This window comes from Bombyx mandarina, chromosome 06 (assembly GCF_030267445.1).
Source record: "Bombyx mandarina strain Sakado chromosome 06, ASM3026744v2".
In the NCBI taxonomy this organism is placed as follows: Eukaryota; Metazoa; Arthropoda; class Insecta; order Lepidoptera; family Bombycidae; genus Bombyx; species Bombyx mandarina.
The window spans coordinates 4,740-19,472 of record NC_143213.1 but is presented as its reverse complement, the minus strand read 5'-3'; the positions used below and the strand labels follow the sequence as shown (position 1 = coordinate 19,472).

The window sequence follows — 14,733 nt, the reverse complement described above, 5'->3', positions numbered from 1 at the left end:
CACTGTCCTTCCTGTCGTGAGCACTGATGAGCTGGAGAATCATTAAGTGCTCGTAAACGATTCATGGTGATACACGTATTTGTGTAGGTACCTGTTCCTGACGCGAAGTAGCCTCGGGGTGTGCGGCGGTGTTCAGTTTGTGGTGTGCCCATAGACATCACGAACCAGTTTGCTTCATAAATAATAAGTTCAACATTTTTTAATATAGTTCATTTACATTTAACTAAAGTATGTAGGTCGAATGGGACGATTACGGTATTAATATTAATGGAGTGTTATTAAATCATCTGAGATTTGCCGACGACCTCATACTTATAAGCGAAAATCCAGAAACTTTACAAAAAATAATTGAGCAACTTGTATGTGAAAGTGAAAAAGTTGGACTATCATTGAACACAAACAAAACAAAGCTGATGACAAATTACAAAAAAGTCCTTATCAAACCTTACAACACAGCTAAATTAGAATATGTAAATGAGTATACATACCTCGGCCAAATCATATCCCCCAAAGACCTCACAGCAAAAGAAATCAGTAACAGAATAAATATAGGATGGAAAAGGTACTGGGCATTAAAAGATGTCATGAAGAATTCAGAAATACCTGTTAAGGCAAAGAAGAAAATATTTAATACATGCATTCTTCCAAGTATGACCTATGGATGCCAAACATGGGGATTGACAAAATATAAGAACATAAAATCTTTAGAAATTTGTCAACACCGAATGGAAAGAAGTATGTTAAACATGAAATTAAAAGATAAAATACGGTTAACAAAAATAAGAAAACAAACAAAGATCATAGATATAAAATACCGAATCCAACAACTGAAATGGAAATGGGCTGGACATTTAATTAGAGATAAAACAGAAAAATGGGCCAAAGGAGTGACAGAATGGTGTCCTAGATATAAAAAGCGAAATAGAGGAAGACAGCAACGTAGATGGGAAGATGACATCAAAAAAGTGGCAGGAATGACTTGGATGAGAAAAACGCAGGATAGATTATTATGGAGAACCCTTGGGGAGGCCTATGCTGTACAGCAAGACGATCAAGAAACCGGTGTCGAATAATAAAACTAGATAATAAGTGTATTAAAAATGTAACTTAAATTAGATTGTTAATAAAGGCTTATATTATATTATATTAAAGTATGTAGGTACCATTTTGTTCGACAACTTTTTGTGCCATCTTGTAGGTAGGGATATGATCCCATTGCTATAGAAATTTTGGGGCTTCTGATCAAAATACCGCGACAATTGGTTTTGGTAGTCCTCTCATGATGTCGTCGTGGCCTAAAAGATAAGACTTCCGGTGCATTCGTGTTGAAGCGATGCACTGGTGTTCGAATCCCGCAGGCGGGTACCAATTTTTCTAATGAAATACGTGGTGGTGGTGGTACGTCACTGGTGGTAGGACCTCTTGGAAGTCCGCACGGGTAGGTACCACCACCCCACCAATTTCCGCCGTGAAGCAGTAATGCGTTTCGGTTCGAAGGGTGGGGTAGCCGTTGTAACTATACTGAGACCTTAGAACTTATATCTCGAGGTGGGTGGCGCGTTTACGTTGTAGATGTCTATGGGCTCCAGTAACCACTTAACACCAGGTGGGCTGTGAGCTCGTCCACCCATCTAAGCAATAAATAAAAAAAACTTAACAAATGTTCACGACTGACTTCCACGGTGAAGGAATAACATCGTGTAATAAAAATCAAACCCGCAAAATTATAATTTGCGTAATCATTGGTGGTAGGATCTCTTGTGAGTCAGTGCGGGTGAGTACCACCACCCTGCCTATTTCTGCCGTGAAGCAGTAATGCGTTTCGGTTTGAAGGGTGGGGCAGCCGTTGTAACTATACTTGAGACCTTAGAACTTATATCTCAAGGTGGGTGGCACATTTACGTTCTAGATGTCTATGGGCTCCAGTAACCACTTAACACCAGGTGGGCTGTGAGCTCGTCCAACCATCTAAGCAAAAAAAAATGTTTGTCTGGTTTATTTCAGTTATTTTCATAGTGTTATGTCCTATGGCATTTTGCTATGGGGCAATGCTGCCGATGTCGAAACGATTTTCATCCTGCAGAAATGGGCTATTCGTGCTATTTATAAAATTCACCCGAGGGAATCCTTGAGGGACAAGTTTAAGGAAATCAAAATTCTAACTTTAGCGTCCCAATCCATTTTTGAAAATTTTTTGTACGTGCGTAAAAACATAGAAGAATTCCCCAGAGTCTGCGATTTGCATAATGTGAACACTAGGAACAAACATAGGCTTGCGTTGCCGGCGGCTCGAATTAAGAAAATAAGCAACTCTTTTAGGGGGCTGGGTGTACAACTTTTCAACAAGATCCCTACATGTTCATAGATTTAAGAAAACTGTCAAGGAACGTTTGTGCAACAAGGCATATTATAAAGTTAAGGATTATCTACTAGATGGCACTACGTGGGAATGAGGCCTTCGCTCCTGGCCATTTCATTTTTTATTATTATTATTATTTTGTAATTGTATTTTTTGACTTGTTTTTTCGTTTATTGCAAATATTGTTACTTATTTAAAAAAAAAAAGAAATGTATTTGAGAAAAAACAAAAAAAAAAGCCCGCTGAGTTTGTTTCGCCGGTTCTTCTCAGGACTGTGACTTTTTTGGAACCGGTGGTAGAGTTAACATGGTTATTTATATTTTGACATTCAACAAGTGTGTTATACTGACATCTAAGTTGAAATAAATGATTTTGAATTTGAATTTTGTTAACCTAACACTGCCTAAAGAATTCTGAAGAGACCGAAACAGGTGGAAATCTGAAGGTCAGGACTATAGTTTTTTTCAAATGCGCCAAAACTGTTTTGTGGTCAATTCCCAGTTCTGCCGCTACGTCGTAATTACTGATATGCCGATCTTGCTCCACTTTTTCAAAAATGGCCAGACCAGAGCGACGTGCATCTTTGATATCAAAATTTCCGGACTGAAAACTCTTAAACCAAACTAGTGCTACTCTCACAGACACTGACTGCACCAAGTCCATAAACATCGGAAATTTTTTTCGCGGCTTGCGTTGGATTTTTTTGTTGTAGTAAAATTTTAAAATCGAATTTCTTACATTCACTCATCTTGACAGTACGAAAAATAAGTAAAAATCACACATTTTCCTAAAAGAATTTGGAATTATCTTCTTTAAAATTGAAACTGAATGATACCAAAACCAGCCAGATACAAATAGTATAGCCAAAGAGATTTTATTACAAGTTCATACATACTATAATGCGAAAAGACTTTCCCCAACCTATTACGTTATGTTCTGTTATGTTTAGGTATCCCTTTTCTATTTTCTATTTGTATTCCCTGCAATGTACCTACCTACTACCCTGCCTTGGCCGTGTGGTGATGGCATTAGAATACTTTTGTCACCACCCCCATTACCATCCCAGGGGAGTCGTAAGAGGCGACAAAAGGGAAAGCATAACAAACAATATTTACTAGTGTGAGAGAAGGAAAACTCGAAATTAAACCCTGTACCAACCCGTCTAGCCAGCGTGGTACCAGTAGGCTAATAAACCTCCAAAATGATTGCACACCGCAGAACCAGGCCCCTAGTCCCCGGCGGCCCCGCTATTCCTGGTTACGGTAGCGGCCATGGTAACGGCGGGGCAAGGGGTGCTAAGAATCCCCTTCAGAGATCCGGCTACCACCCCCTTTCACAACGACAACTGGAAATGAACAAGTTGCGCTAGGACGTTATTGGTTTATCGGAGGAGGGGGAGGATACGAAAACCTTACAGTCCGGCCACTTGTTCTACTACCGGGAGGGAGAACAGAAGTCCCAAGGTGGTGTTGGGTTTATCGTCCACAAATCTCTCATAAACAACATTGTGACCATCGATAGTGTGTCTAGTAGGGTAGTATACCTTGTCCTCAAAATCTCAAAGCGGTATTCGCTGAAGATTGTACAGGTATACGCCCCATCGACGTCACATCCAGACGATGAAGTGGAAGCTACGTATGAGGACATTAGTAGGGCCATACGTAACTCCCAATCACATTTTACCGTTGTTATGGGAGATTTCAATGCAAAACTGGGCCGTAGAGGCGATGATGAGTTGAAAGTGGGGCCATTTGGATTTGGGCAGCGGAGTCCCAGAGGACAGATGCTGGCGGACTTTATGGAGAAGGAACGACTCTTTATGATGAATTCTTTCTTCAAGAAGCCGCCACAACGGAAATGGACCTGGTTGAGTCCCGACGGTGTAACAAGAAATGAAATTGACTTCATCATGAGCACATCAACAGTGTTAAAACAGGAAGTGATCACCGAATCGTCAGAGGCATGTTGAATATCAATGTCAGACTGGAAAGATCGCGTCTGATGAAGTCAACGCTTCGACCGTCGAATGCACAAATCCAAAACCCCGAGAGCTTTCAACTCGAATTGGCTAATCGCTTCGAATGGCTAAACAGCTGCGCATCAGTGGACGATGTAAACAGCAGGCTGGTAGAGACTTTCCGTACGGTAGGGTCCAAATTTTTCAAAACCCACCGTAAGAATAGACCTCAGAAACTATCCGACCGCACCCGAAACCTCATGGCTAGTTGACGTTTGATGACGCTCCAAACTTCGGAGGACGCTGAGTCATATAGGCAACTCAATAGACATATCATGAAGTCCTTGCGACACGACCTACGCTCCTTTAATACTCAGCGTATTAAAGAGACGATTGAGCGAAACCAAGGCTCTAAAGTGTTCGCAAGAGACGCTTCTATTGGGCAAAGCCAGCTGACGAAGCTGAAGACTGAAGATGGACGTGTAACGTCGAATAAGTCAGAGGTCCTGCGGGAGATAGGGAGGTTCTACGGGTAGCTGTTTACCTCGGTCTCAGCTGAACCGCAAGGTTTAGCTGCAGACCCTAGAGCCAAGCTAACCCGACACTACACCGAAGACATCCCGGACATCAGCCTGTACGAGATTAGGATGGCTCTCAAACAGCTTAATAACAAGGCACCGGGCGAGGATGGAATTACTACGGAGCTTCTGAAAGCGGGCGGGACGCCGGTACTGAAAGTCCTTCAGAAGCTCTTCAATTCCTCTTTGCTCGATGGAAAACCGCCACAGGCATGGAACAGGGGTGATCCTGTTCTTCAAAAAAGGTGACAAAACCTTATTGAAGAACTATAGGCCCATAGCACTGCTGAGCCATGTCTACAAGCTGTTCTCGAGAGTCATCACGAAGCGTCTCGAACGCAGGTTTGATGACTTCCAGCCTACCGAACAAGCCGGTTTCCGAAAAGGCTACAGTACCATAGACCACATACATACGCTGCGGCAGATTGTACAGAAGACCGAAGAGTACAATCGGCCATTATGCTTTGCGTTTGTGGACTATGAGAAAGCCTTTGATTCCGTCGAAACATGGGCGGTCCTTAGATCTCTCCAGCGGTGCCGTATTGACCACCGGTACATCGAAGTATTGAAGTGTTTGTATAATAACGCCACCATGTCAGTCCGAGTACAGGAGCATTGCACGAAGGAAATCCCTGTAAAGAGAGGAGTGAGACAGGGAGATGTGATATCTCCGAAACTGTTTATCACTGCTCTGGAGGATTTCTTCAAGCTTCTGGAATGGCAAGGTCTTGGTATCAATATTAACGGCGAATACATCACTCATCTTCGGTTTGCCGATGACATCGTGGTCATGGCAGAGTCGCTGGAAGATTTAGGGCGTATGCTCGGTGACCTCAGTAGGGTTTCTCAACAAGTGGGTCTTAAAATGAACATGGACAAAACAAAAATCATGTACAATGTCCATGTTGCACCCACCATAGTTACTGTTGGGAGCTCTACTCTTGAAGTTGTTGACGAATATATATACCTAGGACAGGCAGTCCAATTAGGTAGGTCCAACTTTGAGAGAGAGGTCAGTAGACGGATCCAACTCGGCTGGGCAGCGTTCGGTAAACTGTACAACGTCTTCTCGTCCAAAATACCTCAGTGCCTTAAGACAAAGGCGTACAACCAATGTGTGTTACCAGTGATGACTTACGGCTCGGAGACGTGGTGCTTCACTAGGGATCTTTTTAGAAGGCTCAAAGTCGCGCAGCGAGCTATGGAGAGGGCTATGCTCGGCATTTCTCTACGTGATCGAATCCGAAATGAGGAGATCCGTAGAAGAACGAAGGTTGCTGACATAGCCCGTAGAATTAGTGAACTGAAGTGGCAATGGGCCAGCCACATATCACGAAGAGAGGACGGTCGATGGGGCAGAAAGATTCTGGAGTAACGACCACGTAACCACGACGACCTAGTAAAAAGCGCTGGGTCTCGTTGGATGCAGGTGGCAATGGACCGGTCGCACTGGAATTCTATTGGAGAGGCCTATGATGTTCAGCAGTGGACGGCGATAGGCTGAAATGATGATGAAGACTACCTTTTTTTTTTTTTTTTTTTCTTGTAGAGGGCTGAACCTCCTACGAGGTCGTTGCTCGTCGAATCCAGAGCAACGCGCCAATGTGTGTTCCGCTGTGTCTTCCTCGTCGCGGTCCGCGCAGTGGTGGCACTGCGCCGTCGGTTCCCTTCCAGCTATCTTATGCAATAATCGGCAGCGAGCGCCTCCGCCTCCAGGTCCCAGGGCGGACGTCGCAGCGCCGCGACGTTCTTGCGGGTCAGGGCGTGGCACCATACGGGAACACCGTATAGTGCCATCGACCGCACCACCCTCATGTAGAGGCGGCGCGCCACCTGATCGGGACCCCCGACGTTTGGAAGAAGCCGGCTCAGAGAGCCGGCCGTCGCCATCAGTCGAGGGCCCAATTTCTCAAAGTGAGCGCGGAAGTTCAACCGACCATCCAGTTCGAGGCCGAGGTACCGAAGACCGGTCACCCCGACCCCGACGCGGACGCCTCCGATCACGAGGTGGGCACCCAGAGGCGAAGCTCGTCCCGGCCCGTGAAACAACAGGGCCTGTGTTTTGTCGAGCGCCACCTCGAGCCCCAACCGTCGGATCCTTGTGACGACGTGTGCCACGCCTGCGCACGCCAGACGGGCAGACTCCCGGTAGTCCCTCCCCGGAGCCACGACCAACGTGTCGTCGGCGTAACAAATTACGCTCAGCCCGGGGAGGGGACCCCGTACGACGCCCCGCAGGACCCAGTCGTAGCCGATGTTCCACAGCAGGGGGCCCAGGACAGACCCCTGCGGAACACCGCGCTCGACGGGGAAGCGGTACATCGCCCCACCGTGTCCGATGCACTGGATCGACCTGCCTTCGAGGTAGGAGCCGATCAGTCGGCGGAGGTATGCGGGGACGCCGTGATACTCCAGCGCCCCCGCGATCACCGACCAGGGCAGGGTGTTGAAGGCGTTCCTTACATCTAAGGATAACGCCATTGCCACCCCGCCCCGGGACACGGCTTCGTCGGAGAGGGCACGCACGCGCAGAATTGCATCTATCGTCGAGCTCTGAAGCCGTATTGTTCCGCCGAAAGATCGGGACCCGTCTCGGTCAGGTGCCGGACGATGCGGGCCGCGACGATCCTCTCGAGCATCTTGCCCGCTTCGTCCAGCAACACGATGGGGCGATAGCCCGCGGGTAAGTCCGCGGGGCGCCCGTCCTTCCGCAGAAGGACCAGTCTGCCCGTCTTCCATTTCGACGGGAACCGTCCCGACTCGAGGCACGCTTCGAATAGCCCCCCGAGCCGGTCCCCTAGGGCCTCGAAGGCCAAGCTCCAGACCCGGCCGTGAACGCCTTCAGGGCCGGGGACCGCGTTCTTCGCTCTCATTTTGGAATGATGACTACCCTTTTTTTTTTTTTTTTTTTCATATTTAGACAGTATCAATATATTTCTATTTCCTTACCATACTTCTATTTACAGTTTTCAATTTAATTGTTCACTATTCAATATTTCATTTTCAATTATATTTGTTCTACATACAGATGTTCTTAAAAAATATATTTTGTACACTCCAGGGGGTTTTATTTAATAACTAAATAAATTTTTCAACAAAATCTTTCAGTCATGAGTATTTGGGACCGCCACATCATCGGGTCCGCGGATCACCCAGATGCGGTCAGCCAGAGCAGCCCTAGCTATAGGATATTGCTGCCCTGGCCAGTGCATCCCACTTTCTCCTAATAGGTCAGCCGTATGGGCAGTTTCAGTCAGTTTGGCCCTGGTGCAGCAATACACTTCGGTGCCTGGGCGGCCGCCAGTTGCGTGCATAAACTCTTAATAATTGCAGAGTTCCACATCGTCCGCGCACTGCTTCCGGCCATGCATCTGGTACACTGCACCAGCAGTGACTGGTCCTGCACCCTCACATGCTGGAGGTGAATGTACACACTTCCGGTACCTTACTCCTACGGCGGCTTCGTCGGTCGAAATATCCTCCAGCACGTGCTGGTTTTGTTAACGAGTGTCGTTCGGATGTCGTCATCCGTATTGTCCTAGCAACCTCGGCGGTAAGGTTCTTTTCATTTTTGAGCTGCGCGGACAACTTCTCCATCTCCTCCCTGCTCACACAGCTCAAAACCACCTTCCCATCGCGTACCCTATGGAGACGCTCCATCCTTAGACTGCTACGCCGTGCATACGCCCCCCTCAGCTTTTCTATGACGTTTTTGGAACCCACGATGATGGAGAACTTCGGCTCCTCCACTCTAGCGGCGCTAGACAGGATCTCCGCGTACGAGGGAATTACCCCCTGCACCTCGTTGGTCCGTACCCGGGCCTCTTGTGTGAGCCGCTTGAGCTCACGTATTTCCGCCAGAAGCTCTCCATCACTATGCCCCTTCTCGTTTTGCACCGTGTCGATCATTCTCTCTTCGTGTCTCCTAATAACCGTGCGTAGTCTGTCTATTTCTTTCACAGCCTACAGCTAGTTTAGGTTAGGTTTAGGTTAGGTTTAGGTTAGGTTTAGGTTTAGGTTAGGTTTAGGTTAGGTTAGGTTAGGTTAGGTTAGGTTAGGTTAGGTTAGGTTAGGTTAGGTTAGGTTAGGTTAGGTTAGGTTAGGTTAGGTTAGGTTAGGTTAGGTTTTTTTTTTTTTTTTTTTTTTTTTTTTTTTTTTTTTTTTTTTTTTTTTTTTTTTTCCTGCTTTTCCCCGATCATGAGAACACCGGGTCCTTATTTATCTATATACTCATTCATTCCAGTTCTCACATGTATTCCTCTCGCACTTTCAAGCCGCATACTTGGTCTTTCTTACATTCATCATCAATCATTCTTTGTCGGGTGGGACTCCCGCTACTCTATGCTATATTTATATATTTTTCTTTTATTTGGGAAAATAAAGTTCCTTAGAGTTTTATTTTTTAACCTCAGTTTTGTGTACAATAATTTTTTATACTTTACATATTCTTATGCTAACCTTACTATTCTACTTACTTATTTTGTTTTCATTACAAAATTCGGTACATTTACATAATTATGGGCTTACATGAATTATAACTATTATACTTATCATTATGTTTGTTACATTCTAGCATTTCTTATTTCTTAGTTTTATTTTTACATCTATAAATCTTACATTTGTATATATTTTTACTTATTTTCTTATTTCTAACATTCTTCCGTTTGATATATCTATCTTAGTTCTGTTCTTATATCTATTATTTGCACAACAGTAAGTACTTTTATTTATTTAGTAATATTTATTTAATTATAATGTTTGCTGTTAACAATTTTTCGCTTTGCAGGATTGGTGAGTTTCTGTCATGTTATGTTTGATTTTGTACTTTCCTTCTGTATTCTTAAACACGCTTCGCTTAGACAATAACATATATATATTAATTTTATACATATTTATTGACTATTTCTTTAACGATTTAGATTTTATACTTTGTTTTATCTTGTTTCGAGTTACTGTTTGTGGTTCATGTAAGTGTTTTTGTGCTGATATAATCGTGTATATTCAATATACATTCTGTATATCATTTGTGTTCGTGTTGTTGTGTATTTCATGTTTGTGTGTGTTGTGTTTTTGTTTCTGTGTGCTTTGTGTCTGTGTGTACGTGCTGTGTGATGTCCTGCGTTTAGGTTATGCATATGTTGTGTTAGCGCGAGCCAAGTAATCCCACTTTTTTCGCATCGGGCATTCGGCGCTAAAAGCGTTATGGTCGGCCTTCCGCAACCCAGAGTGTGAGCAGTTGCAGCACTGCGGTTCGGTCCCTGCGATGAAGTCTGCGCATTTCTCGCGCAGATGCGGTCCTCCACAGTGACTGCATCTGTCCACACTCTCGGTGCAAAATTTTCGACCATGTCCAAATGCGAGGCACCTCGTGCATTGGATGAGCGGAGACTGGTCCTCGACTCTGATCCTTTGCAGGTCCAGGTAGAGGGCCCCAGCCTCCGTCATCCTCTGCCATACCACGGGACCAACCTGGACAATGACGTGCGCCGTTTTGGGATTTTTTGTCCTCTTCTTGAACTTTATGGTCGTTTCTTTATCTTCCTGAGACAAGTCCCTAAATATATCCTCGTTTTGGATATGAAGCGCTTTAATTATCTCCTGGTCGTCACTCGGGAGGAAGACATCTTTTAGGATGACAAGCGGGTTTTTATTTTTCATGCGGGAAACAATTAAACCCTTCCCCCGGCTTTCAATCGTTTCTTTCACCTTGTATAGTTCCGCTTCGGTGTCACACCCTAAAATAACTGTTTGATTTTTTGCTTTGCGCACCTTGCTTATTTTCAGGCCAGTACCCCTGGCATCGACCGCCTTCCTCACTCTCTCAAGCACCTCGTCGGCAGTCTCCTGATTGCCTTCGAGGGTGACCGCCATCGAGTGTAGTGCCGGCCGATGCCCTGACTTGGTGGCCGCGACGTTGGCATACGACCTGGAGATAGGTCTTTGCTCGCCTGTGACCACACCTTGAGCGACTATGTCGATTGCAGTTTTTGCTGACGCGACATCAGCGGCAATATAATCGAGCTTGTCGCCGAGGGTGTTCTGGGAGCAGACCATGACTCTGACGCTCTCGGCGGTTTTGTCAATGGCCCCTCCGACCTCGTCGACTCTGTCGATAATTTTGTCGATGATGTCAGCGCCGCCGTCGTCGCGGAGAACATTTTGTTCTTCGAAGGATGAGGTCATTTTGGCTTCCAGGTCGTTTAGCCGCGTCTGCAGGTTTATTTCCACTTGACCCAGGCGTTCCAGAATGTGATCTTCATATTCTGGTGAAGTCGAAGCTGTGGGTGACAGTGGTTTTCTTGCTGCTTCTAAACGCGTCATCCGCTTGCTGAGCTCGTAGAGGACACGTTGGCCCCTATCCGACTGAACCTCCAGGAAGTTCTTGATATCCTTCCTCATTTGAGGGTATTCGCGAACCTTTGAGGGAATATCTTCAAAAGTTTTCATTAATTCCTGGAGGAGTTTATCACTCAGCATTACAGCATAGTTATCCTGCTGTTTCTTGTAGGTCTCCATGTTGTCCAGGGACCTTCTGCTTCTTTCAGGCCTGCGGATGAATGTTCTGGCTGCGTCCTGTACTGCGATCGGTGCTGCAGAAGGGCTAGGGGTGACGGGCTTAGTCGCGGCTCCAGACGTCGTTGGTGTGCGGTACATTTTGTGTAGTCTTTTTGTTTGTGTTTGTGATGGCGTGTGTATGTTATGTCTGTTTGTATGTATACGCGAATGTATAGTGTTGTGTGTATAGGCTATGCGAGAGAACAGGGAAAATTGTCAATGTTAGTCTGACCCTGTATATGGGGGTCAGCGTCAAAAACTAAAAATAATAAAACAAAATAAAGACAAGACTTACAAAAAACAAACAAAGAATGATAAAATTCCTAAGTTCAGGCCTGATTTATTTACATATACAAGCGGTGTTTTCAAAAATTTAAAAACGTGGGGGGTGGTTTTTGACCTCGCCCTACCCAGTTTTAATAAAACAAATTAAAAATATTTATTATTTAAAAAGTCGATTTTCGATTCGCGATCTCAATGCCAACTTTGTTGTGCGCTTGCTCCGGCATGTAAACAAAAATGTTTTCGAGTATCGCGAATCGAATTTCGGTCCTAAAATTCTAATTTAAACACTAATTTTTTCACCTAGCCTAAACAATCTTAAAAACTAATTTTCGTCTGCGCGCAATAATATTTTCACCCTATTTTGAGGGTTTGTTTCAGTGCAGCCTTTCCGCCGCGACCGCAAATGTTCTTGTTTTATAAAATACTTGATTAAATGAAAAATAAAAAAAAAATAAATAAATAAAATAAAGATAGTTAAAGCTGTTTATCGGGGACCTATCTAAATACAATATTAACAAAAATAATTTTGAAGTTTAAATTGGGAGAAGTGAAATTCCGTGTAAGTTGATAACCTGTTTTAGTAGGTACACAGTTTTGTTTTATTAATTTTGAGAAAATAAATAAATTAATGGCCAAAATCTTTAAATTTGGAAAAATGAAATATATGTATTATTGTATTATACAGAACAAACACGAAAAGAGACAAACAAGAACAACACTCAACGACAATGACCTTGAGCGCGCGGTCCGGTCACTCGGTTTGCGCGTAAACAACTATCACGCGGCCGCAGCGTGTAGTCTGTTCAAATATTTTTTACAATCGTTAAATTATATTTATTTTGTCCTGCCATCTAATCGTACAAAAACCCAAACGGTCACTTATCGGCACGCGAACTTCCACGCAATATCTCCTCGTGGTGACCGGCGGCTGCGCTACGACGGCTGCTACGCCACGCTACGCTGCTCGGCTACGAGGTCTACGCTGCGTTCCGATTTGTGTGACGTAGCCTACGCCACCTTGTTGTTGATAACTGGCCACCCGTTGAGATAGACGATATTCCTTTCTCCTTCACTCCCGTTGCGCTTTCAACACGAATAGGAAGAAATGTCTGTAACTAAGTAACCCCTTTGAATAAAAATCTGGATTTTTGTGGAGGTGTTGGAAATGATTCCAGCCACGTCCTACACTAGGAAAAAGGGGGGGTTACAGATCTTATTCCCGATTTATTTGTGTCGAAAGTTGAGACATTGCGCACCTTTTTAGTAAATTTTTTATATCTTCGTCATGGAGTGAGATATGGTGAAGGTCCAAACGGTCTTTTGGAAGAGGCTCTCTGGGCTATCTTTAGAGGTAGTTAACTTCGTTCAACTCCCAGTGGAAGGGGGACCACATGGCCACGTGGTTTCCACTTTAACGAGTGTAACTCCGTCAGTTTCCACTGGAAAAATCTGAAAATCGGGTGGAAGGTGTATGACACTAGGACCTTTAAAAGTACACTTGAAAAAGTCCACCTCATCGATAAAAATCGGGCGGCGCACGCCACTTTGTGTTGTGACCACGTGGGTTTCCTCGGTTTTTTCACGATAACTTTTGTTCCCGTGGTCACCGGGTCATGCGGTTTTCACTAATGAGTTTCTCACAACTTTCCGCTTCTTTCAACACCACTTTCACTGTAATCCGATAGAACTTTTCACTTTTTTAGATTTTTAGACGCGGAGCGGCACAAAAACGTGGCGTTCGCGGCGGTGGCTGCCAGCAGACTGGTTAGGTTAGGTTAGGTTAGGTTAGGTTAGGTTAGGTTAGGTTAGGTTAGGTTAGGTTAGGTTAGGTTAGGTTAGGTTAGGTTAGGTTAGGTTAGGTTAGGTTAGGTTAGGTTAGGTTAGGTTAGGTTAGGTTAGGTTAGGTTAGGTTAGGTTAGGTTAGGTTAGTTAGGTTAGGTTAGGTTAGGTTAGGTTAGGTTAGGTTAGGTTAGGTTAGGTTAGGTTAGGTTAGGTTAGGTTAGGTTAGGTTAGGTTAGGTTAGGTTAGGTTAGGTTAGGTTAGGTTAGGTTAGGTTAGGTTAGGTTAGGTTAGGTTAGGTTAGGTTAGGTTAGGTTAGGTTAGGTTAGGTTAGGTTAGGTTAGGTTAGGTTAGGTTAGGTTAGGTTAGGTTAGGTTAGGTTAGGTTAGGTTAGGTTAGGTTAGGTTTTTTTTTTTTTTTTTTTTTTTTTTTTTTTTTTTTTTTTTTTTTTTTTTTTTTTTTTTTTTTTTACTCGTGTTTCCCCTGACATTGTCAGAGCTCTTATTTAGGTTTATTTAGATTTATTTCCATATTTATAGTCTATTTATTTTTGATTTTAAAATTTTATCTTCCAAAGCTACATACTTCCCAAATAGAAATTTATTAAGGTACACAATTTTTTAATAAGAGTTCCCCATGCTTACCAGGCCATATTATTTCTAATAAGGTGGAAGCATGGGTCAGGCTTCCTTATTGCGTGTTATTGTGCGTTCTGCTATTTTTGTTGCGTACTCCAGTAGGATGCCCCTTTCCTGTTTTTCTCGCATAATGTGGCTTATGCTGTTAAGGCTCAGCCCCATCTGCAGCTCCTGCTCCAACTCGCACCTCTCGGCCGCAAAAACAGGGCATTCCAGAAGTATGTGAGGGACAGACTCAATCGCGCTGGGCTCGCAGATGCACGATGGGCTCTGCTTACACTTAAATCGGTGCAAGTATTCGGAGAACCCACCGTGCCCTGTCAATACTTGTGTTAGCACCCCCCGTGGTTTTATTTTTCGCACGATTTGGTATGCATCTCCAGCGTCTGGGAAAAACATTTTTGTGACCCCTGCGGTTTCTCCGCTTTCATACCTCCGGTTCCACTCAGCCAGCGACTCCAAACGGATCTGTCGCCTTACGAATGAAACCGGGCAGAGGTCATAGTCCGGCTTTGCTTTTCTTTTTAGAGCCGCTTCTTTGGCTAGGTGATCGGCGCGCTCATTACCTTCCAGTCCAGCGTG

The 14,733-nt window shown here is 44.4% G+C and overlaps 1 protein-coding gene and 1 pseudogene across 1 annotated transcript; both read right to left on the bottom strand.

Moving 5' to 3' along the window:
- Positions 1–8,071: 8,071 nt before the first annotated feature.
- Positions 8,072–9,206, bottom strand: LOC149502758 (uncharacterized; annotated as a pseudogene).
- LOC149502757 (uncharacterized) lies at positions 8,905–13,659 on the bottom strand. Its single transcript, XM_089728218.1, has one exon. It carries the CDS (start codon positions 11,546–11,548, stop codon positions 10,022–10,024), a length of 1,527 nt encoding a protein of 508 aa, XP_089584344.1. The 5' UTR covers positions 11,549–13,659; the 3' UTR covers positions 8,905–10,021.
- Positions 13,660–14,733: the final 1,074 nt, after the last annotated feature.

Bases quoted from the DNA above. Each gene is read 5' to 3' on its own strand.
- LOC149502757 (XM_089728218.1), bottom strand. From the start codon at position 11,548: ATGTACCGCACACCAACGACGTCTGGAGCCGCGACTAAGCCCGTCACC.